Below are 26,410 nucleotides of genomic sequence, written 5' to 3' on the forward strand. Positions count from 1 at the left end.
GAAGTTCTTCAGGAAAAGAAAATTTCTTTGGAATGAGTGATTCTAGATAATCATCTATTGGTGAATTATTTACTCCAAGCATCAGCTAAATTTAACTATTTATATACACTGCACAACGCAACAGAACAACACACATTACATTCAGAAATACACATTTCCTAATATAGAAAATCATCATTGGTTTTTATGGTATAAAAACACAGTAACGAATACATGAAAACATAGCCATGGACTTTCTGTCTTATAAATCAAAGGAACAATTTCCTTAGAATTGTATCTGCATTAATGTTTGACATCAATAATGCATTTATAGTTTATTGACAGTAACTCAGTTTTACCAACAAAGAAATTTGGGCCACTCTTTCAAGCAATTTCTTTTTACGAATGATGTATTTTGGCCATATTGCAATAAACTCAGTTATGTAATATTTTCCTTTGATGATCCTGTCATATTTTAGCCAACCTGAAGTTCCAAAGCCTATTCAAGAAATCTAATTAGGGTATGTGAACATCCACTTTATGTAAAAATCATAGTTCAGCATGGTCTTGACTTGTGAATGTCTATTGCTACTGTGCCATGACAGTAAGTTAGGCTGAGGGACTCACTTGCCAAAGGTTATGTGTAATAACCACAAAATATATATGGGATGAAACTTTTTCTTTATTTAAATGCTGCATCCTGCTCTAAATCATCGTTATTAACTCAGGTGCCATTCTAGTTTTTGCCCTGAAAGTTTCTGAGTGGTTAATACTTCAATATAAACAAACATTATGGCTGAACATCAGAGCTCTGTTTAAAATAGTTCTTTATAAAGTAAAATTGGTACCACTTTGTCCCTTTGCTGGGCTACTTCTGCCCGGGGGTTAGGAAACACAGTATGGTTCCCTCATTGGGATTTCTTACACCTTCCTCCATCTGGTGGTGGCGGTGATGGGCCCATAGCGATGGTGGCAGCTCTGCAGCCACCCCTTATCCTCCTCCACCATTCTGAACATCCATGGAACCCATGCAGAGGGGCTTCATCAGGGAGGAATAATGTAATGGAGGAACAAACCGTGTTCCTCCTCCCCAGTTGTGGAAGAGAAGGCTAGAATATAGTCCATATAATAAATACATATATATGTGTTAGACATACTAATTTATATCATGCATGTAAATGTTATGTCTTGTACTCAGTCTGTATCCACAGAATATGCCAGAACAAATCCCCATGTCACTTGATGGCTAGTTAATCCTGAGAACTACCATAACTATATACGCAGAATCCAGGTAGGTGTCTAAATGCATGCTGTATACTCTAACATAATATATGAGGTCATACTCTAAAAAAGCCCTTTTAATAATAGCATTTAATAAGTAGAAAGTTTTCTGTGATGACTTTGTGTATTTTACTGGCCTGAGCCAGCTACACCTGCCCATGCAATATTCTGTAACATCCCAAAGCTGGGCTCTCTTCCATTTTATATAGTTAAATTCATGACAGATTTTTCTCTGTCTTTTTTCCCCTGAGGCGGTCTGTATTGATGATGGCTTCTGTAATCCAGACTATTCACAATGTTCATAATATTTCTTACGTTCACAGGAATTAAGCAATCCTCCTTTCAAAATGATGACGACCCCTTGCTTCACTGACTTTGCGGAGGAAACACGAGTCAATACCTTATCTGTCTGCAATGTGACCGTTAGTTTAAAAAAAATGCACCCACCATGGGCGAAGTCCATCCCTGTGCAGATGGTCACCACAAAGGCCTATGTATCCCCTTACATGCTACTTACAGCCTCAAAATGGGGCATATGTGGGACTTAATTCATGCATCAGCCTTGTGCCACTGTCTGTACAGGTATAAATTTCACCTTACATGCACAGGACTAATCCTGCAAGTGAAGTGGGATAAGAAAAGTACCAAGAAGTGTAACTTATGGGGTTTGTAATCTCTCCTTGTTCTTGTCATCAAGATTTGTTTGTAAGGCCCGTCTTGACAAAGCCCTGGCTGGGATGATTGAGTTGGTGTTGGTATTGCTTTGAACAGGGGGTTGGACCAGATGACCTCCTGAGGTCTCTTCCAACCCTGATATTCTATGATTATACGATTGCCTTATGGGGCTTTTCTCTTGGCAGGGAGAGTTGGAAGGGGGAAAGAGTGCCTCTCAGGGCCGGTGCTACCATTTAGGCAGCCTAGGCAATCGCCTAGGGTGCCAGAATAATTGGTGGGTGCCGTTTTGCCGGAGGGGGCGGCAGGTGGCTCTGGTGGAGCTGCTGCAGTGGTGCCTGCGGAGGGTCTGCTGGTCCATGGCTCCGGTGGAGCTGCCGCAGTCATGCCTGCAGAGGGTCGGCTCCTCGCATGGCTCCGGTGGACCGCCTGCAGGCATGACTGCTACAGCTCCACCGGAGCTGCGGAGCACCTGACCCTCCGCAGGCACCACTGCGGCAGCTCCACCGGAGCCGCGGGACCAGTGTGCAGGGCAGCGAAATTGCCGTGCACCTAGGGCGCTCAAACCCCTAGTGCCGGTCCTGGTGCCTCTTATGTGGAAATGTCTCAGGAATCCTGCAGATTCCTCACCATATAAACAGGGCAAGTCTTCTGCTTCCAAAGCTCTCTAGCCTGGTTTCTTGCAATTTCTTCATGGTTACAAGGTAGGGGGAGAAGTGAGAGAAGTGGACTGGCTGAACTTAGCAGCATGATTCCCTGAGAAGGAGTGAATATAGCTGAGTGACTACTAGGGGACCTGGAAACATTAGCACAGCTCTTGCCAGGGGAAAGGACCACCGGCTGCCATGCAGGCTGGATGTTCTAACGGTGGTCCAGCTGTGCACACAAGTCCCAGAGTTGGAGATGTGGGTAAAGGTGAGTTTTACACCATATACAAATCCTGATCTCTCCCCCACTTTCAACTTGCAGTGTGTGTATGTTGATGGAACTCTGGATTATGCCCTATATAATTAAGAGTACATCCATATGTATATACTAGCTAGAGTTTTTATAGGATAGTTGTGGCTTGTGCCCTGCAGTGTAAATTGCTTCCAAATTGCTTCCAAATCCACTTTTGGGTGCTGGCTTAATTAAAAAAAAAGTAAATCAGTTGCAGATAGATAGAAGACATCATTTATTTTGTTTCTGAATGTTTTTGGACTATGTGCTCAATACTTTTTCCCTAATTTTGTTGAAAATGAGCATCCTTAATTTATATACCGTAAAATCTAAGAATTATGAACACCAAGGGAATGGAGGTTGTTCACAAAGCTGAAATGTTGATAACTCTGAACAAAACGTTTTTGTTGTTCTTTCAAAAGTTTATAACTAAACATTGACTTAATACAACTTTGAAACTTAATTATGTAGAAGAAAACTGCTGCTTTTAGCCATTTTAATTTAAATGAAATAAGCACAGAAATATTTTCCTTACCTTGTCAAATCTTTTTTCAAAAACTTTGTGTTTTTTTTTCAGTAATTTATGCTTAACATAGTACTATACTTGCTTTTTTTTTTGTCTCTTTTTTTTGTCTCTGCTGCTGCCTGGTTGCGTACTTCTGATTCCAAATGAGGTGTATGGTTGACTGGTCAGTTTATAATTCTGGTCTTCATAACTCTGAGGTTCTACTGTAATGTAATTTGTTAAAATATTAGTGTGAAAAACTTGTTATTATCTAGTAGATGTTAAAATAAATCTCCAAAGAATTTGTACTCTTGACATACATCAGACAGGACTGCACAAGTGGAATTAACAGTAGGCAATAAAATGTGGAAATTCTGGCTGTACAGAAGAAATGATCTCAATGAAAAGGTGTACGATTTTTGGCTGATGCACAGAGAAAGAGCAAGGAGACAAGGAGGAGAAAAATGCAGAACAGATCACAAAAGGTGTGTGTTTGCAGTGTCCCTGGATATGAAAGAAACAAGGTGGGTGAGGTAATATCTTTTATTGGACCAACTTCTGTTGGTGGAAGGTACAAGGTTTTGAGCTACATAGAGCTCTTCTTCCAGTCTGGAGAAGGAAGCAGAATATCTGAGGCTATGGCTACACTACAGTTTAAGTCTACATAAATTATGTTGCTCAGGGGTGCACTATGTCATCGGGAGAGCTTCTCCTGCCGACATAGCTACAGCCGCTCACGGGGGCTGCAGGAGTTAAGTTGACATGGGCCCTCTCTCCTATTGGCTTAGAACAGCTACACAGGCCATGGCTACACTGGCACTTTACAGTGCTGCAACTTTCTCGCTCAGGGGTGTGAAAAAAACACACCCCTGAGCGCTGCAAGATACAGCGCTGTAAAGCACCAGTGTAAACAGTGCCACAGCGCTGGGAGCGTGGCTCCCAGCGCTGCAAGCTAATCCCCATGAGGAGGTGGAGTACGTGCAACTACACTCACACTTCAAAGCGCTGCCATGGCAGCGCTCCCGCGGCAGCGCTTTGAAGTTTCGAGTGTAGCCATACCCACAGAGAGCTTACAGTGGCACAGGCCTGTAAGCTCTCTAGTGTAGCAGTAGCCTGAGATAAATACAGTTTGGGCCAGCATGAGGTGGTCACTTGAAATGAAGTGGGCAATTGAGGGTTAGATTGTTATGCATAAAGGGCTGAAGTGGGTAGTTAAGGGTAGCTGGTGGCAGTGTTACAAATTGCAATGGGTCATAAAACCCTGGAAAACCAGTGTCCCTGTTAAGTCCACGGCTTTTGGTGTCTAGTAGAGTTATGAATTTAAGTTCCCAGGCAAGTCTTTTGAAGGTGTTGTATCGGCGTCCCTTGAGGACAAGTATTGAAAGATCAGAAATGAAGTGATAGCTTTGTGTAAAGGGGCTTTGTCTTTTATCACTTTTTCTGTCCTAACTTATATTTAGCTCAGACATGCTGCTTTCTTCCCCAGAACTGAAGAAGAGCTCTGTGTCGCTCAGAACATGTGCCTTCCACCAGCAAAAGCTGGTCCAATAAAAGATATTACCTCACCTATCTTTTCTCTCATGGCCAGTGGTGTCTTGTAACACTCAGCTTACACTCTCACACATGGCTGATATTACACAATATAACCAAATGCAACCATCTATCAAACTATAATATATCTGTGCCCTGTTAGAGATAGTGTCTTTTTACCCCTTTCAACTTGTAATAAGAGACAACATTCATGTTCTGGGCAACATTCTCAAACTTGAGCACCTAATCTACATCCACAAATGACATGCAAAGGTAATCAAACATCTTACTACAGAACAGAGATCCTCCCTCCACTCTGAGACTTCATGCACAATTTAACAGGTGGTTTAAAACTCTGATGCACAGCTACACTGTACTAAACTGAGGGAAACATGCTAATCTTTATTTTTCAATGGTGAGAGATATTTTTCCCTTTTAAGGTTTTTCCCTGGTCCTGAAAGAGGTGCTGGCTGAAGATTCAACCCAGAGGTGCTTATATATAGATTAAGGGTCTATCTAGAAATATCTGTACAATACCATGCTGCACAGAAATATCTGGAGTACATGTAATATGTTTATTTTTATATTAAAGGTACTTTTAATTACAACCTCTGAAAAATAATTGGCGAAGTCAGAGAACAGCACAGTGTTTCTGGCAGTGGATATGAAATTAGGACTATAAGGGAATTATATTTTGCCTGTATAGACAAACACACAAGAATGTGGCTGTATGCATTTTTTTTTTTTTTTTTTTGGAGGTGGAATGTGAGCTCCCCTCAGTGCTGGCCTCAGATGGTCAGCTTCTTTGGAGGTCTTGCCTCCACATCCTCACCCCATTTTGTAAATATATTGCAGTGGCCATAATTGTGTCCCTCCTGCACCTTGGAACTCAAAGGTCCCAGTGCTGCTGTGATTGTACATAGTAGCAAAACTGCCATTGATTTCAATGTAGTGGTTAGGATTGGGCCCAACGAGCACAAGCGCTGGGATTCAGGCTGCCCCTGAACAGTCCGTTAGAAGAGTGAGGCCTTCTATGCCCCTTCCCATAAAAAGAGAGCCAAAATCTGGCCCTAAATTTGGTAAACTATAATTGGGTTGGAGTCAATTACTGTTCTGTGCATATGCATACAAATTTCCTTATGAGTCAGCAACAGCCAAACCTACATGCTTGCCTGTATCATGAAGACATATTTGAGTTACAAAAATGCAAAGCACTCAAAACTAGGACATCTTTATTTTGTTAGTTTTTAGAATGTATATAATTGAAAAGAGCCAAACATTGTTTTTTGTTAATATTTGCACGGGGAAAAAATTAAGAACAGGAATGCGCTGAGATTTTTGCATCCCAGAACAAAGTTCCATCCCAGTGAAGTTTTATTGCCAAGTTATAAACACATGAAAATGGGGAGTTTGCACTGGAAATGCTGGCAAACCTTTAATTAAGGCAGTGCAGCTGCTAACTTTATAAGGTGGACCAAGCCATTTCTCCCAATTGTGCTGAGTTTTTTTTAACTGAAATATATTTCTTAGGCATTTAAATGGACCAAATGAAAAAACAGTCTTAGCATTCCATGCCGTGACATTTTGAATTTTTGTTTAGTTTCTGTACCTAATAAAGAAGAGCAAGGAGAACTTTTCTGCTTGATTTAGTTATTCAAACAAACCAGCTGTACAAATACTTCTGCCAGGGCCAACATTAAGTGAAATGAGTTGTTATATGAGGGGTTTCAGAGGAGAGGGGTCCTACTAAAGTTCCTGGTATAGGTTTTGTCTTCCCTGAAACTACTCTTTAAACCCATTGACTCATCTTTTCCTTCCAGCTTTTTGACACTCTAGTACATAAGTTATGCATGGCCCTGGAGGAGAAAAAGGAGCTGTTCTTGTGAAATGTGCTAGAATAATAAACATTTCTAATGGCTGGATTTGTCCATGCCAAGAAATTGCTATTGCTTGGTCATAGAAGTGTTCTCACCATCATTGTCATGGAGACTTCAGTGCTGTCTATAAAGCACAGAGGTGAAATTCACTTCAACTTTGTAACACCTTAGTAGTCAGACTGTATGCAGGGACAGGGAAGAGCCACCTAGGAGGTGAAATTCTCCTCCTCAAACCCCAACATAAAAAACAGCCCCTCCAACACTGCTGCAATTATTCCAGTCTAGTGAGTTAATTATCAACTGCAAGCCCTCTGTACAATTTGTATGGTGTGCTGGGGCCATTGGAAAATCTATGTACATAGGACTCTGGCTTGAACCCATTGCTGCTTTCTGTGCAGGCCTAGGTGATGCTGGCATGGTTATAATGTCTGTGGCCTACATGGAGTGTGAAGACACCTCTGGAGAGAATATGCGTATGAAGCAGACTTGGGTGGGAGAGTTGGATTTTCTGTTTCATAGGAAATACCATGATTTTAATATTTTTTTTCATTCCAAAATGGAACAAAAAAAATAAACTAAGTTTCCCACATAAAAAATTCTAAATGTTTAGTTGTGGCAAGAGCAAAAAACTTGGTTCTAATTTTGACCTTTAAACTTTTAATATAAAAAAAACCCTGCAATTAATTTAGTATTGAAAAAAGTCATTTGGAAATTAAAAAAATCAAAACTTTCCATTCTGCAAGTGTCAGAATGGGATGTTTCAACCTTATCAAAATGCCTTCTTTTGCCTTTGTTATTTTAATGAAATTTCATCAAAATCATACATTTTCCAAAACATTTTCATTTTGATGAACATGGCTGTTCCCCTTGTTTTGATGAAAACTTTCAGACCAGCTCTAACCTGCAGTCCCAATGTGAAGCTAATATTGAATTAAATAGATCTGTAAGCCAGATTCTCAGCTGATGAAAATTGTTGTAATTCCACTGACATCACTCAAGCTACTCTGGCTCACACCAGAATGTGAGATTTCCATCACATGAAGAGAAAACCAAGATCCTGAAGTTTGTTGCTCTAGCTGAGTTCATGAAGTAGAATGAATCAATGAATGAAGAAGCCAAAACATGATGTTCCCTTAGAAAAATGTCAATATTGTACTTTACATGAATATAACAGACTCTGAAAAACAATTTGTACATATAAGTTACACAAACATTTATCAGACCTTACATATTATGTACATTTCTATTACAATTATCTATTTCCTGTAGTTAGAAATTAAGTACACCTGCTGGAGCCCTACTGGAAAGTACAATATGCATCAAAAATGTTCAGAAATATAAAATTCATAGTAAAGCTGCCTAGTTTTCTTTGACTATTAAGTCCTCCATTGCCCATCATAGCTTACTAGCAAAAGTAGAAATAGCAATACACAAAACACTCGTGTCCGAAAAAAATACCTTCTTTTGTACAGTCAGCAAAGCAGACATGTTCAGTGGTCTCCAACCAAGGTTTTTTCACTGAGTGAATGGACAGGACTATATTTTCTCCCCAAATACATCACTGGATTAAATAAACTCTGAATTCCACTGTCAGTGAACTCATTCTTGAAAGATCATTTGGTAGGAAGATGTGGTCCCGATATGTGTGTTGGAATGCAGAGGTTAGCACAGTTAGGTACAACCAATAGTCCTCCATGTCAATTTTGCAGGTGTCACAGAAAAGCTTTGGGGCTTAATCCTTCACAGAATGTTTAAAATCTCTCCCATATCAGCAAGCATGAAATTCATGTCTGTGCAGTGGGCCCACACAAGGTCTGCACTATTTAAGTTCCATTCAAATACTTTAGGGCCTCATCCAAAGCCCATTTAAGTCAATTGGAATCTCTTCGTTGACTTCAATAGCTGTGGATCAGACGCTCAGTGGTTAAGTGTTGCACAGGCCTTGCAAAAGCTTAACAAATGAATTTCACCCTAACAGAATGCAAACTTGATCCTGCAGTTCTTTCTCCTCAGAATTCCTCCTGCAGGATAAGGCCCTCTATCTGTAGACTTAAGAGCTATAAATGCACTGACATTGTAAAGCAAAGTGCTGGATTTGAAATATTTCCCCTCCTTTACTTACCTGGCAAACTCTGAGATTAGGACTCTCAGAACTAATTATACTTTAGGCAATCGATGCAGCGCTACGAGTAGAGCACAATTACTTGTTTATGCCTTAACTGAGTCTTTGATTCTTGCAGGGGAAAATCAAATCCTTGGATGGAATCTCCGCAAGTAAAGAAAGAAGAAAGAGAGTTTAAAATATATTTTTAACTAGCTGGTGCCTCTGCAAAAGTCACTGGTTAGTGGAATTGTGACATCAGAGATAGTATTTCCTCCTCCTCTTCTTCCTTCTCCTTTCCACTCCCTACTTCCATGGTTCTCCCTTGTTTCCCTATCGCGTCTCCTCGTTGAATCCCAGAGATGGGATTGTGATACAAGTGCTAAATCAACCTTCAAACAACACATGGCTGAATGCTGATATTGAGACATCAAAGACAGGAGCAGGTAGGTCTGTGGCATCAGAGGTATGTAACTGATGTGACTGTCTCCCTTCTGTTCTTCATTCCTTGTGCCTGAGGCTGGTAGAATTGTGCTGTCAAATATACATGGATCACACAATAGACAGAGGTGGAGGCAAACTGAATGGATGGCCTCTTTCTGGCCTATTTTTAAAGGTGTCAAATCACTGGTTAACCTAATAAAAAAGTCAAGACCTCATTGTACAAGTACTCATTGTTGGTTTTAAAATTACCCAACTACATGAAAATCAGAGGAGAAATAGTGATACATTTCACTGGACATTCTTTCAGAGATACTTGGGAACTTTATATACAAGATAAATTCTATAGGCGAAAAGTCCTAGGACTTGCAAGCACCTAGAACTAGAACTGGGTGAACAATAGGTTTTTTGGTTCACTTGCAATTCTAGGGGCAAAAAACAGATTTAAATTTTTTTTTCACTGAATCAGAAGTTAGAAAGATGTAAGATTCAGGTCAAACAAAATATTTTGTTTGACCTGAAACATTTTATTGTTTTTATTTCAATTGAGCGTTTTAAAAAAAAATTAAAAGGAGATTTCTGCGTAGTCTTTTTGAATAAAATAATTTAAATATTTCATTTAGAAAATGTCAAAATGAAACATGATTTTACAAATATTTTAGGTTTTTTTTAACTGAAACAATTCAAAGAAATTGACACAATTCATGGAATGTTTTGATGTCACTGACTCTACATTTTTTTTTTTGCAAAAAATAAAAGAAAAGTTTGGTACAAGAGAGTTTGTCAAAAATGTTTGACAAGTTGTACTCAGAGCTGCCCAGGCACTGGTCCTATCCAATTGCAAGGACTTTTACATTCACCTTTGAAAAGAAATTGTAGCTATTTTACTCAGCCCAATGGTGTGTGACTGTCATTTGACATAGCCATACAGCTATAAATAAGTTACTCCTTGGCTGTAAGACTCATTTAACAATAATAAAAAGACCTTTAGTGTTTAATAATTACATAAAATGTTGACTTTCTAATAATGAATATTTCTTCAGCTGTGACCCTGGTATAAACTAGTTCCTCATCCCCTCCACTGGCCTCCTTTTCTGCCAGCACACAACTTCATTAGACAGGCAAATATGCACCAACTGGAGGCTCAGAGTGTCAACAGCAATTAACAAAAATCTTAATTTCCAAATACATTTCACAGTTTATTCATAGTGCAAAATTGTTCCTTACTTATCAGATTGCTGGGTGGAGTATTATGGCTACAGTTTTCCTATTAATGAATATTATCGAACAACTAGCACAGCTCAAACAAAAAAGTATTTTTGAGATCTCTCCAGGACTTTCATGAGGCTCCCAAAGAAGTGTTTTGTTTCTCTACCGATGCTTATGCCTACTAGTGTTGAATGCTTTTAATACAATAAATAGTTTACCTTCATTTCTATTATATACCTGATGTCAGGAGGGTAATTCTATATGAAATCCTTTTGAGCTAAGGATTTGAATACCCTGGAATGATGGGTTTCTCCCCTCTCACCCAAGTGCAACCATTTTCAGGAAAGCAGCAGAGCTGATCAAAATGAAAACAACAACGATTCCAAGCCTGTTACACCTAATGAGAGATGATCGTTTAAAGTCTAGGGTGAAAGAAGGGTATTTAAAGCAACAAATACTGAACAATTCCAATCTTTCGTGTAGTTAGTCCAGTCTGGAAACTGAACACTCCTTTCTATGAACTAATCCGTTCATCTATATCTGCTATGGGATAACTTGAATTGTTACGACTATTGAATCTGTGTGCCATATGGCCAATAGAAGGAACTATGGAAAATCCAAATGTTTCATTGAATAGTTCCATCCTCAGTCCCGTTTCTAAAAGCAGCATGCTGTAGTAGTATCAAATACTATATCCACCTCTCTCAGGCAGACTCTCGCTGGGCTGTCACTGGCCAAAGCTGATGCTTCTATAGTTTGCATATGATGTGTCCTGTTTAGCACTCTCTCATAGTGGCACTCAAGTCTGCACTCCTTCCCTTCTCCCCACCCTGCCATGAACAGAATGCAAAATGACCTGTTTGTCTTGTTTTCCTCAGAACTAGTCAGACGTCTCTCCAGATTTTAATGCAACGAGTTCAGAGTCATCTATGTATTTTCCATTTAACTGTTCGTTGGTGGACTCATGATGATACAGATAAACGGGGACCTCGGTGATAGATGTTGCTGTGCAGGAGGTAGATCGCGTAGAGCAGTGCTCGCGTCGTCTTTGCCCCCATTGGGTCTTATACTGCATCCATTGCCTTTTTAGAGCGCCCTGTACCTGCAAGGGAAGCCAAGCAATAGTTTTATCATTATAATTAGTCAGTGGAGTTGGCTGGGATTTGAACTGGTATCACAAGGCACAAGCTGGCTCCCTTCCCTTTTTTGATTATGCTGGAAATTCTACTTTGCAATATTAACCCAGTGCCATGGCTTTTCACCAAATGTTTATTTTAATCTTGTCTCCACCTTGCTTTGAGGTTAGAACTGGTTGAGAAGTATTCAAGAATAATTTTATTGCGTGTGAAATGTCCTCAGTGCAGAAAGCCAGCACACAATGCTTAAGTAAAACTTCAGCAGTGTAGCTTAAGTGGTGTACACTCAGGACATTTTGCCTCGGCTAAACTAGCTAGGAATACTAAAACTGAAGTGATGCACAGACCTTGGTGCTGGCCCACTACCAGGTGCTGGTTTTCATCCTTCGTACATACACCATCACGGGGAGGAGGAGAAAGCAATTTCCTCAGACAATATTTCAGAGCTGGGGGCCCAATTGTGACGTGGCCTATATAACCATGCAGGGGAATACCAAACCTCCTTAACATCCTCACTGGCCATTCCCAGGCCTTGGGTCCAAGCACGAAGGAGCGAATGGGGTACTTGTCTGCTTGCTCCTTCCCCAAAGCAGGTGTGTGGAAAATAATAGGGGAACAGACAAAGCCAGAATGTTGGGGTGGGTAGTAATTTACTGCAACAACGTGATGTAACTAACTACGCTGGGAGCAAGAAGGTGAGGAACTGAGACATACGGATGTGCCCCTGTGTCACAGTGCTCCGGGGTGGTACAGATTAACTACCAGCCTTTGCTCAGGGCTGTGTCTAAACACCCAGAAGAGCCCTAAGATGGGCTGTACCTTTGACTTGGGTAGCAACATTTTAGTGTTGTTCAGATCCCTGGTAATGCCCGAATTCTAATGCATTTTATTAGGTCATAGACAGTAAAATGTCATCCTCACACAAATGGCAGCAGCAGCAGCCTCTGTGCCTCTCTGGTGGGATGGAGAGAAGTTACTATCATGTCATATAAAGGTGAGGCTTCATTAGGCATTGCTAAAACTCTGAGATGCTTACAGAGCATACAGTGGGTTATGTCACTATGCTAGGAAAGGATATTTCAGTTGCTTGCAACTTTGTATTTTTAAGCCAAGGGCCAAGCCAAGTGATCCTAAAAATCCTTCCTCATGCAAGTAGTTGCACTGACTTCAACAGGACTACATTTGTGAGTAAGCAAGCAAGTGCAGGGCTCTTAATACATAACAAAAACGTTAGCCATCTCATCTATTTGCTGTAGTCCAGTTGAAGACAATGTGGTTAGAATTGTTTTTAGCTGGAGAAGTGTTGTTTTTATTTACTCTCCCATAACTCAAGAATGTCTGAATGTATTTGTGCTATAGGCCAAGCACAAAAAAAGCCTAAGATTATACTGGAAACCACTGTGCATCCTGACTTGTAAGGGGCATGACCAAAGTTTATTATGGTAATACTGAGCGGAACGAGCTGCATTAATGAGGTTTTCGTATCATGCCATTGAAGAAATTCAATTAGTGAAAAGGAGCTCCGGTATGATCTAATGTGACAAGGCACTGCTAATACAGTGGCAAAGCTATAGTACAGAATTGTAGGTAAGTCCTGTATGGATTTCAGTTACTTAATGAGCAGCTTTCACCCTTGCAGTGGTTCATATTGTGTGTAAATACAGTGGCTCACATCAGTGAAACCCATATGAAGGGACCAGGGGAAGCAATCTTTGCAAGGATTCATTCAGAGAATTTCCCCACATCATTCTATGGAGCAGGAGGAGATAGGGTTTCCCACCCACCCGTGGGGAAAGGCCTGGAGGGCAGTCTTTGAAACCTGTTGGATCAGCGCGAGGCCAGGGCAACCTGTGCAGAAACCTTGTTTCTCTACACTGGCTCTAGCCACCAGCAGCCCTTTCCCCCCCCTTACTTACCTTGGAACACAACTCCATTGGGTCAAGTATCAGATGGGTAGCCGTGTTAGTCTGGATCTGTAAAAGCAGCAAAGAATCCTGTGGCACCTTATAGACTAACCGACGTTTTGGAGTATGAGCTTTCATGGGTGAATACCCACTTCGTCAGATGCATCTGATGAAGTGGGTATTCACCCACGAAAGCTCATGCTCCAAAACGTCTGTTAGTCTATAAGGTGCCACAGGATTCTTAACTCCATTGGGGCTGCACTGTGAGCAGGGACTCCCCCTGGCCATCGCTGCCCTGGATGCTACTGGAGTGTGCTCTGCAGAAAAGATGATTTGGGGTTTACCCTTTCTGAGTAAGCTCCATGTGGCTGGGAGGAGGAGACAATGTGTCCTTTGGTCTTCTGCCTGGCCCACCTATGTCTTCCCTCTTCATTCTCCATGAGGATCCCAGGACCAGCGAAAAGACCCCTGTGGGTCCAGGGTGGGAGGGAATGCTGCTGCAGAGGGTGGGTGAGGCCCTCATGCACTCTCAAGCTGCTTTTACTTGTGCTGTGGTCTGAGATTGCACCAGGACAAATGCAGGTTAGGGAAGAATATGACTTAAAGAAGAGAGGCCTGATCATAGTATGAAGAGCTGCACAATCTACTGTGAGTAGCAGCTCATTTTGATATCATCAGGGGGTAAAACTTTGATTGTTGAGAGTTTGGAAGAGTGCAGGCATTCTTCTCCAAAGTCAACCCAGGGTTAAAAGTGCCATGAATTAAAATGAATGAGCTCCATGTAGTACCAAACGCATAAGGTTAAAGTATATGTGTTTTTAATTCTTCACTGAACCTTTGGTTTATGAGATTCTGCTGCACTCACAAATTGAGTTAAACTGTATTTTTGTGCTAATGCCAAGGAATAGTGAACTGATCTCAAATAATCATATCCTCTGCTACTTAAAACTATTCATTTGCAGATTTGAAATTTGTTAGCTACATGACTGTGCTTTTAAAAATCATGTGCACTATATTATTATGTTAATAATCAAAGAGATTATCAACTGGGTGTTACACCACAATGATGCATGAAATAAACCAAAGTCTAAAATAAGGAGGAAGTTTGGTTTACTTGATTCTTCAGCTCTTTAAAATGTTTTCTGTCCTCTGCCAGCCATTCACACCTCTTTGGCAAGAAAGATACATGGCTATATTTTCAAACAGATTTTCCATTTTCTTGGCCAACCTTCCAGTCTAGAAATAACCTCAGAACTGGAAGCATGGTCTACTGAGCAGGCCAATGCAGAAAGCTCAGACCATCTGTATAGTGTTATTGTTGGAGAGAGGTACCGCAGTGCTGCTGTTGTCCCTTCACAAGAATAACATTCTGCAGTCATGGGTGGGACCAGCTCTCAGCTTAGGGAACTGAGAAAAATCATCCCCATAATTTACACATTCACTTTCTTCTTTTCCTATTAGTTAGGACATCAGTAATGGTCAGTGGCTTCTTATTCAGTGTCTTGGTGGGCAGTGCTGTAAGCTGGGCTTGTATGGAATAGAGGAAAATAATTTGCAGTGAGGAAGTGAATGTGTGGCTTGCTGCAAATACTGATGTGAAAGGCTAATAAATCTTGGGAGCACTGGTTTTGGACAGAGATCATCTGCTTCTGCCTTGAAGTGAATGACCCAGTAGTACAAAGTAAATCATTGAGGAACGGAACTTCTGTCACATTAATGCTACTTCCTTACCTCTGTCATAGTATGTTTTTCCATGAAATATCACTCTGTGTTCTAGTGACCTGGCAGTATTTGGATATACAGGTTTGGAAATGGTCTCTCACCAAGCCTGAGGACCTGACTATTGCTTTAATCTATGCTGTTCTTTCGATCCAAGATGCAGCATGAGCCCCAAGAGGAATTCTGGTTGACTCAGCCAGAATTCTCCAGAAACCCAGGAGGTAACACATGCTGGAGTGCCTACCTCTGGGAGAGGGTAGCAGATGGTCCTTTCAATGCCAGGCAAATTCCAAGGACCAGTGGGGGTGGATCTCAGACTGTCCCTTCCAAATCCCTTTTTTGAGGTGCCTAGTGCTGCCGCTTACGCTGACCAGGGGCAGTATCTCTCCTCTTTACCAAGATTATGGCATTCAACCCCCCCTTTCCCTTTTGCACCTGAAAGAAGAACTGGAATTTGGAAGAAAGTGATCGAGGACAAAAGGGAGGCGAGGTGTAGACACTACCTTTCCAGAAAGAGAAAATGTCTGAAGATTAATAAGTTTGCTTAACTGAATCTCTATAGAACACTGTGGGCCCAGTGCTGCCAGGGCTGGCTCTACCATTTTTGCTGTCCCAAGCAAAAAAAAAAGGAAAGAAAAGAAGAGGAAAAAACCCACTCGGACTGCTGCCCGAACTGCCGAAGCAAAGAAAAAAAAAAAGATGCCCAGACAGTGCTGCCCCAAGAATGGACGGAATGCTGCCCCTTACCATTTGTCGCCCCAGGCACGTGTCTCCTCCACTGATGCCTGGAGCCAGCCCTGAGTGCTGCTATCCGTTCTCAGGCAAAGCTCCCATTGAAATCAATAAGAATTTTGGCAGAGGAAGGACTGCAGCACTGGCCTCTATGGAGACAGCCTCTCACTTCCAGGTGTTAAACCTGTCATCCTATCCACTGAGTTTGTCTTTTGTCTAGTTTGTAGAAAATCATCTTCATCCACTGCTGCTATAATAAGTTTACTTAGTGCTTCGACAGCCATGTACAGAGCTAACTAATCCTCAGAGTGAGGCAGGGAACTAATTGCTATTATCCCGATTTCACAGATGGAAACTGAAGTAGAGAAAGTAGGTGACTTGCCAAATGCTGCACAGGGATTTCTTAGCAGAGCTGGGCTGAGAGCACTGTAGTTCCTGGCTCCTAGCCTTGAGCTCAGTCTATTATATCACTGAAGGCTAGTCCTAATGGTTGTGAAGTTAGACTGGATGAGTGTAAAATCGCCCCTTTCTTAATATAAGTGCCCTTATTCTGACATTCTTTTATGGGTGGTGTTTATTTTTATAACTCAAAACCTACCAATTATGGGTGAAATCCACATCCGGGAGAAAGGCGCTCTATGGGGGCTGCATTGTAGCCTTGACTCCTGGGGATGGATTTCACCTTTCCAGACTCCTCTTTTCTGCCACACTTCACCCACGTTAGCCCAGTCACTTGGACTAGACAACTGTGAGCACATTTTATGCTACTTGGATATCTACCAACAGCTTCCTGATTTGCATGTACTAGCAGATAGCCTTGGGTATATGTGCTATAAAATATGCCCATAATTATTTTCAAATTACTGACGACTATAAATGGGTTCATGAATTTTACAACTGCTGTATGCACACATTGTGTGACATTGCTAAATATTAACTTGTAACTTTTTTAACTGATGGGCTGTTTGCAAAGGTAAGTGCAAATGATAAGATTTCTAAGCACATCTCTCATTGTTAATATATATGAGCCATTTCATCATGGATTCATTAGACCAGGGGTGGCTAACCTGAGCCTGAGAAGGAGCCAGAATTTACCAATGAACATTGCCAAAGAGCCACAATAATATGTCAGCAGCCCCCCATTCGCTACCTCGCTCCAGCCCCCAGTGTCTCCCGCCCACCAGCAGCCCCACCAATCAGCACCTCCCATTCTCTCCCCATGCCTCCTGCCTGCTGCAATCAGCTGTGTTGCAGTGCACAGGAGGCTATGGTGGGGAGGGTATGGCAGGCTTGGGGGAAGGGGGAAGGGCCTTGGGGGAAGGGGTGGAGTGGTGGCAGGACCTGGGGCAGAGCAGGGGGTTGAGCAGTGAGCACCCCACAGCACACTGGAAAGTTAGCATCTGTAGCTCCAGCCTCGGAGTCAGCGCCTATGTAAGGAGCTGCATATTAACCTCTGAAGAGCTGCACGTGGCTCCGGAGTCACAGGTTGGCCACCCCTGCATTAGACCATCATATCTACAGATGCAATCATGTAGTTAGACACCCGAGTGATAGAATGCACATGCAGTTATTTAGGGGAGCAACACTGTACATGCAAAATTGGAAGCCACTTTTCAACCTCAGGCCCTATTTCTTATCTAATTTTAGCCTTTATTTAGTCCAAACATGCCTCTGTCATGTCCAGGTTTGCTAGATGTGCTAGAGCCATGGAGCTGCCTCCTATTTCATAGCAAGTTGGCAGTTCAGAAGAGGATACTCAGTCACTAGGAGACAGTATGTGACTACTCCTCTGATGACCCTCATATATGTCAATAAGAGTATAGTGACAAGGGATCCAATGAGTGTGTATTCTGAGTGTTCACTGTGTCCCCCTGATATCCTCGCAGTGATTTGGATCTTCTGGCTGAGTGACAATCAGTCAGATGATGAAGATTTTTAGAGTGGCTGAACACTGAGGAAGCAACTCTCAACTAACAGCAGTATTATGAAGCTGGTCCTGGAGATATCAGGTGTGGAGTCATCAAAGAGGACAGAGATCTCCGTTCTTTGGGGAACTCACTAACAGCTATGGAGGTCTCCTACCACCAGCAATTTAGCTGTGTGTTGGAAGAATGCATGAAGAGTCACTCTTCTCCAAATCAAAATAGTGGGCTGAATGGGCCAACACAGAATGCCAGATCCAAACACCCACTGAACTTTGTAGTGTCCAGAATCTGGATCTGATGAAGATATTGGTACAGTAATTGACTTGCCTTAAATTAGCAACAGGGAAGCCAATGGGAAACTTTAACATTTCCAAAGAATGTAAGTATTCTGAATGTTCGGTTTTTTTCAAAGCACTTCATTTTAAATAATAGATAATTTTATTGGAACTGAATTGCAATGGAACTCTTGTAGAAGTTAGAAGTGTCTACATTACTATTGCAAACACTAAATTATAAATGGGCCAGAGAAACTGAGTGACCTGAGTAAGTATTAAGAATTTTGAGTAGTGAAATGAATATGGTATAATTCCTTACTATGAATGTATTAATTCTAATTCCTAATTTTATGTACATATTGTAAGAAAATAAGAAAATTGTGATATATATTTCATACTTAGTAATGTTCCTGAAACTTGGCCTTTGATTTTTTAACACCACATTATGCGTAAATTAGTAAACCATATAATAATTCATATTCTGTCAGCTAATGTCTTATCTAATTTACAAGTAATACTTTGCAATGTATTATCTATGACCACATTGTAATTGTTTACAAGGACACACAGGACACAACTTCATTGTTATACTTGGAAACCAGGAATAAGCTGATTACCACAGTTCCACTGCATATAAATCATTAAATATGCATTGGCCCAGAGAGAGAATAGCCCACTGGTCAGGGCATTCATCTGGGAGGGAGCAGACCCAGATTACAGTTACCCTGCTCCAGTGACTAATTATTCATACACAATGGAACAGCTTCAACAGGAGAGACTGAGAGAACTCTGCTCCAGAGTACCCCCATAGTCCGGGGGTGGGGGGGTGGGGGAGGAAACTTAGTTCAAATTCCTTCTTCACATTTGGCCGAGGGGGAAATTGAACCTGGGTCTTCCACATCCAGCCCAGCTCTAATCAGTGGGTTAAAAGGCAAGGGCGGGGTTGGGCTGTCCAAACCTCTGTTTGTTTGGGGGTGTTTGGTGTGTGCTGAGTACACCTACTGGACCTGCCTAGCAAGCTATATAGGCAGGGGAACACCTACTTTCAGCATCCTTCTGGGTCTTTGGTGTGAGATAGGCACCCATGCACCTCGCCTGAGGCAGCTGCCTACATGCTCACTGGCAGAAATTTAGGCACCTAGGGTGAGAGCCACAAAGGGATTTAGGTGTTGCAGTACATTGCAGCACCTAACTTTTTAAGCACCTAGAAAATCACCTATGCTGTGATCCACAAAGTCTCAGTTAGGTGTCTGGGCTCCCTCTACAGTCAATGGGGAGAGACAGACAACTTAGATTGTGGTCTACAACACCAGCACCTAAGCTAACCTCTGGTGATGCTGACCTGAGGGGTGTATGCTAAGCCCGGCCCCTCTCACAGTGTTAGGTGCCTATGTTGCATGCGAAGCCCAAAACAAAACAGCTGTGTGTTTGTGTGTGTGTGTAGGACCTCCTTTGTAATCGTTAACCCAGCAGATAGGGTACTCCCTAGGAAGTAGGAATTCCCGCTCCAGTGGTAGAAGGGATTTGAATTGAGTACCCTAACCACAGGGCTATGCAATGTTCCGGTGTTGGTCTCTGTCCATCTTTCCTATTGAAGTTGTTTCACTTTATTTAAATAATTGTATAATTAAATGTTAATTGGGTGAGTGAAGAGGTAGAATGACTATATAGTTCAGTGACTAGGGCACTTACCTGAGATATACCCAATCCCTGATCAAATCCCTTCAAATCAAATCTCCCTGCAGGAGAAAGGGGGACTCATACCAGGGACTCCCATATTGTGGGTTACTGTGCTAGCTGCTAGCATACAGATTATAAGAGAAGTCCTCCTCCTTACTCCACCCTCAGCTGTTTTGTGTGAACTTGCCTGAGGGATCCGATCTGGTAGGCAGGCTCTGAGCTTGCCTACTGGATTGATTTTCCACATGCAAGTTAGTTGGACGAACGCCTATCTTCCCTGGTTTGTGAATCACTCTAGAGTGAGGGAGCAGTGTGCATGCTCAGAAACATAGGTGCTTAGGGAATCTTTACTACAAATCTTTCGCACCAAATGAATTTAGATGCACGCAGGGTTAGGCAGCGGGCAAGTGGGAGTTTTGTGGATCACAGTGGTACCTAAAAACAGGGCTTGGGCACCAAAGTACCTTTGTGGATTGCAACCCTAGTGACTTTGGGTGCCTACTAGTTTAGGCAGTGGCTGAGCAGGGGGTTTGAGGATCTCAGTGGTGCCTAAATGTTGGAGTTAGGTACCAAAGTCCTTTGGTGGATCTAGCCCTTAATCCATTTAGATTCTATGTCTTTGATTTTGGGACTCTATCCAGGATTTCTATTAGGGATAATCTAGTATATTTAATCCTGCCTCAGTGTCTAAATGATCTGGACTAAATGACCTCTTGAGGTCGCATTGAGCCCTACATTTCTATAGTTCAGATAGCCTTAAATTTAAACACAAAGTTATTCCCACAGTTATGTGCACCTGCAGGAGGCTTGATTAAAAGCATGGCCAATATTGTGTAATTATTCCCACTGATTATCCAGTTAATTATGATCCATGTTATTATACCAGCCATATTAGTCATTAATGTATGTACAGATGTGTGTAGCTTTATGGGGTAACATATTGAGTCTTGATTTTTGTTGAAGGAAGTTGCGTACAATGCTGAAAATTGACCTCTTCAAGTGCATCCAATTTTTACAAGAGATACCTTGTTTTAATGTCAGCAGAGTGCCATGGTAATGCTCCCAATATGTTTCAAAAGTATTTTTTTGCTACACTGCCTTTCAGAAAGTGGCTTGTTGTAGATATTAAATCAGCTCTTGATGTCTCTTACCAAGCTATTTATATTTATAATACCAGTATTATAGTGGAATAGACCTAAAAGCAGTAATAGGCACATAACATTGATTCAGCTGTAAGAGAGTGGGAAAGAACTTTCACTCAAGGGTTTTTATTTATCAATTATGACTTACAAATCATAAACCTTAAGAGAGGTCAATGCTGATCCTCAAATGAGTGAATGAAATGGCACATCGTAATGATACAGAACTGCTTCTCTGACTATATGATGCAAAGAGTTTGTATCGCTTAGTTTAATTAGAAAAGCAAGTTAACTTTTAAGGTTACGGCAGGGGTTAGCAACCTTTCAGAAGTGCTGTGCCAAGTCTTCATTTAATCACTTTAATTTAAGGCTTCGTGTGCCACTAATATATTTTAACGTTTTTAGAAGGTCTCTTTCTATAAGTCTATAATATATAGCTAAACTATAGTTGTATGTAAAGTAAATAAGATTTTTAAAATGTTTAAGAATCTTCATTTAAAATTAAATTAGAATGCAGAGCCCCCCGGACTGGCGGCCAGGACCTGGGCAGTGTGAGTGCCACTGAAAACCAGCTCGCCTACCCCGGGTTAAGGGTTGGACTGAGACAGAATACTGTGGTCCTTCATGACAGCATTTCTCTGGGAACTCAATTACTTTTTGCAGTATAAAAGCTATGATTAAAAATAGTTTCTAGGTTTATGGATATAGATAGAAATAAAAGCTCTGGGAGATTTGCATGACTTCCATTCATCTCAACAGGGTGTCGATAATGGTGCCTAATGCTCAAAATTCACATATTAGCACCATTGACTATTTCACTGCTGATTATTTTATCCAATCATCCAGCTATTCTGGATTGGAGGCAGAATTTGGGTAAGTGAAGGAGGCTGATATAGAATGCAACCTATTTTTTTCTTTCCTCTGACTTAGATTAAACTGAGAGGGTAAAGAGTGAGAACCTCATCCTCTGGACTTCATTTCCCACCATCTTCTCGTAAAAATCAAAGTCCTAACTCAAGCACCTTCCAGTGACGTTGCAAGGAAAAAATAGCATTTCTACAGTGCAGTGAAAGTGTAAAGCACTGCATCGTATGTGCATTTAAAATACAGATTTATGGTGCTCCAGTTATGTTAATTGTGAACAACAGTCCAACTATTTTAAGAGGCTGAATTTGGTTCAGTACAGTTGATGAACTTCACATGCTTACCTCTCCATTGAAGAAGCAAAATATAGTTGCAACAAGTAAGCCCTAAGAAAAGCAAAAAGAAAATAGGTTAGAATGTTTCCATGTTTGTGCATTATTGTTAATTTAAGGCTCAGAGTCATGAGATGAAGGGATTATGCTACACTCCTACCTCCACAACCTCAAATGACCATCCTATATAGTTTATAGTCAGGTATTACAGTATCCCATTGATTTTTGCCTTTCCACCATGTTTTACTCGTGCCTATGTTGTCATGGTCTACTGTCATTACCAGCCATTTCAGTTCACATATTTTTGCCTTTAAGCATTACAGTTGCTTCCTGTCAGGGAGTGCTAGAAAAGGGTCATTAAAAGGGCAGATACTAGTCCAAGGTAAGGGGGCAAGCTTAGGAGCAGAGCAGCTCATTGGTAGGGAATCTTGAGAAAGAATGGGGGGAAGTTGAGTGACCTAGATGCTACTGCTTTTCTTTCGGAAGAGGGATGCGAGGGGAGCAGTACAGGCCAGGTGTCACATGTTCTTTTTTCAGCAGGAATGGAGTGCCCCAGGAGCACAGGTGTCGGCTTCCTCCTTCCCCTGAGGTGCAGAACTGCTGCTCCGCTCCAGGCCACACCCACTCCACCTGTTCTCTCAAGATCCTATTCCCACCCCACCTCTTCCTGACCCCACTTTGCCTTCTCCTGTCCCCTCCTCCAAGATGCCTCCTGCATGCTGTGGAACAGCTGATCGTGGTGGGCGGAAGATGCTGGAAGGGACGGGGAGGAGTTGAGCGGCAGGGCTACCGGTGGGCAGGAGGTACAGGAGGGAGGAAGCTGGCTGCTTGTGGGTGCTAAGCACCCGCTAATTATTTTCCATCAGTGCTCCAGCCCTGGAGCACCCATGAAGTCGATATCTATGCCCAGGAGCTCTTAACTGGAATGTGTTTTTGGAGAAGTGAGCCTGGGAATGAGAGGCCACATATGCCTACATGGGTGGATGGAAGCATCAGTGGATGGGAAAGAAGTTGGAGAGAGAATGGGGTGAGCAAGAGGATAGAGAACAAATAAAAAAGAGAGAACATTGGTCCTAACTTGACCGTCACTGTTTAAAATTAATCTAAGTAACACAATAGGAGTCAAGAGGGATATTTCATTAGTGCTACAGCAAAATGAAACAGTGTTAGGTCAGGAACACGTGATGAGGATGCATAAAGTAGAGAAGAGCAATTTCTCACACTTAGGTTCTGCAATGCAGAACCACTTAAGTAGAAAAGAATTTTTCTTAAAAGATTTCTGTACTGTGTTCTAAAAGGTATAGTAGATCTTATTAATAGCATTACATAGCCACATTTAATGTCAAGTGCATTCATTTTAGATCACTTAAAATATTCCTTAAACAGTAATAAAATAATTTTAGGGGGAAATTTTAGGGGGAAATTGCAACATAATGGCTAGCATTCTCCCCTTTGCTGCTCCTTGATCCTGCCTTCCAGGAGTTGATCTGCCTTCCAGGGTTGCTCTAAATTGTGGCCATTTTTGCCCAGCTGCCTATGGCGCAGCAACTGGGAACTGGTGAGTTACTTTTATGCTTTGCCTCATCCCCTTTTCTCCAGCCAACCTCAATGGGACAGTCAAGCCAGCTTTAAAGCTCCTTTTGCGCTACTGGATTTGGCCCTTAGGTGTGACACAGCTACATCAGTAAAACACTTTATGATGTGTTCCCCTCTATGGCATACACACCATAGACAGTACATAAGAAAATACAATCCATACGAATGAAAACGAATGCTCACTTACTGTAATTTAAAGAAACAAAAGTTTCCCGTGATTCTGAAAAACTCGGTTGTAGCTGACTGTGCATTATTCTGAGTGGAAGCTTAATCCTGCTTTAAAGTTTAGATAGCTTTCCATTTATACAACCAAGCATTTTTCAAAGATGCATTTCTTAGCCTACCAGAAAAAAAAATCTATTTCTACATTGGCTTCACGTTCCTGTTTTCAGTACTGTCAATTTTTTCCCTCCCCAAGATATTTCAGAAGAGAGCATTGGAATCTCTCTCCATTAGCTTTGCCAAAGTGCTTTTTAAATTCCTCTGCTCTTGTGTTAGCATGAACTGTTAACACTCATTATCTGAGTAGCACAGTATGCATGGTGTAACAATAGATAAACTATCCTAATACTGTAATAAGGCTGTGTTCAGGCTTAATTCTCATGGCACTCTTATAGTAAGATATTGAACATATATGTGGTATCTATTTTATGTATTGTTTTTTTACTTCAAATCTTCCATAGTGAAATTAGAAACAAGCTTTGCCAAAATCAGACGCAACTTTGCAGGGCCACCCAGAGGATTCAGGGGGTCTTGGGCAAAGCGGGGAAGCTGCGGCGCTTGTACTCACCGGCAGCGGTCAGGGTCTTCGGAGGCGGAGGGGCCCTTCCATCACTCTGTGTCTTCGGCAGCACTGAAGGGTCTCCCACCGCCGAAATGCCGTGGAAGACTCAGAGTGACTGAAGGGCCCCCTGCCGCTGAAATGCTGCCAAAGACCCAGACCGCCGCCAGGCCAGGGATAGCGGGGTCCCTGTGGGGTCCAGGGTCTGGGACAAATTACCCCACTTGCCTCCACCCTCAGCATGCATGGCCCTGCAACTTTGAGGGCAATTTCTTTGAAGGGATAATGAATGTTCAAGAAGTTGTTAATCTATGGTTTTGGAATAAAGAAAACACTTCAAAAAAGGCATCTCTGTTCTCAGCTTGGGAGCTGTTTTCTCTATATTATACGGAAAACATGGAGAACGTGGAAACGGAGACTGTGAGATGACTGATTAATCCAGAGTGAAAGCTACAGTAACAGAATTCATAGTATGAAGCATTACAATTTGGACATACCATCCTCGTGGCCATAACAAAACCAAAAAGATCACAGGTTATTCACAGTCCCTCACCGCCAGTAAGGGCTGATGTTCAGCATCTGGAAAAAATGTAGCTTGATTTCTGGAAAGACCAGGTCAGTTCACTGCTGTCAAAAGAGGGCCACTTGGGCTACTGATAAGGGCAGTAGAAGTACTACAAGCTCAATGCCAGCTGGCTGGCTGCATACTGAGCCAGTACGTCTGCTGAACAGCAGTGGGTATGTTTACACAGCATTTGGGAGAGAGCCTCCCAGGCCAGATCGACAGAATTGGGTGAATGGGGCTCATGCTAGTGCTCTATAAACTGCTATATAGACAGTGCTTTGAAATTGCGACTTGGGCTGGAGTGCAGGCTCTGAAGCCTGCGGGTTGGGGAAGGTGGGCATGACCGACAAGTTCAAAGTGCTGTCTATATAACTATTTTTAGAGACTAGTGTGAGCCCCGCTAGTCCAAGTCTGTCAACCTGGGCTAGGAGGCTCACACCCACTCACTCCCCAGTGCTGTGTGTACATACCCAGTGTGATCTGTGCTTGCAAGGAAGAACAGCCTAATATCATGACAGGCACTGTAATCTAGTGGACAAATCCCTTATTATATCCCCACCCTCTTCCTCTGCTTTTGGCTTCAGGTGAGAGTAGGATAAGATACAAGAGCAGTTAAATAGAGGGGGGGAAGAGGTGTGCAGGACTGTTTATGATTGGGATGTATGCCAAAAGATACATCTCACAAACCCATAGGTGCTGGAATTAGGTGCTTCTGCACCCCCTGCCTTGAAGTGGATTCCATTAAATACAGGGTTTACAGTTAGGTTCAATGGCTCTCAGCACTCCCACTATAGAAATTGTTACAGCATCCCTGCACAAATCCCAAATCCTCTCAAGATCCCAGCCTGAGGCCCCTAGTTTGCAAGTATCAAAGTTTACTCACTTTCCACATTCTTTTTAATCGTCATTGAAGCACTTGTTGCTCCTTCCCCTATTAAAACAATTCTAGGAGCTGAGTTAAGGGAGAAGTGGCCAGAGTAACACTTGTTCTGCCCCTTATGGAAATTGTGTTCAGCCTTATTTGCATCACTTTGGGCCAGTTGCCAACCTTCTTTGAAAGCATGACTATTTATTGATCTGTATTGCAGTAGCACCTAAGGGCCGCAGGCAGGGATCAGGGCCCTATTGTGATAGATTCTGCACAAAGACAGAAACAAAAGGTAGTGCCTGCCCCCAAAAGCTTACAATGTAAATATGACAAGAGATAACAAGTGGATACAACAAGCCG

General features: G+C 42.0%; 1 protein-coding gene across 3 annotated transcripts in view; it reads right to left on the reverse strand.

The window, feature by feature from the left end:
* Positions 1 to 2,447: 2,447 nt before the first annotated feature.
* CALCR (calcitonin receptor) overlaps positions 2,448 to 26,410 on the reverse strand; it is a 243,969-nt gene continuing 220,006 nt past the window's right edge. Inside the window, exons 12-14 of one of the 3 annotated variants that reach the window (XM_050939598.1) lie at positions 22,253 to 22,294; positions 11,391 to 11,636; positions 2,448 to 3,600 (exon numbers count right to left, since the gene is read on the reverse strand). In XM_050939598.1, the coding sequence (XP_050795555.1) occupies positions 11,415 to 11,636; positions 22,253 to 22,294 (264 nt within the window). In that variant the 3' untranslated portion in view covers positions 2,448 to 3,600; positions 11,391 to 11,414. Of the gene's footprint in view, positions 3,601 to 10,115; positions 11,637 to 22,252; positions 22,295 to 26,410 lie in introns of those variants that run through there. The other 2 variants (XM_050939597.1, XM_050939599.1) reach the window with 2 other exon arrangements.

This window comes from Gopherus flavomarginatus, chromosome 2 (assembly GCF_025201925.1).
Source record: "Gopherus flavomarginatus isolate rGopFla2 chromosome 2, rGopFla2.mat.asm, whole genome shotgun sequence".
NCBI lineage: Eukaryota > Metazoa > Chordata > Testudines > Testudinidae > Gopherus > Gopherus flavomarginatus.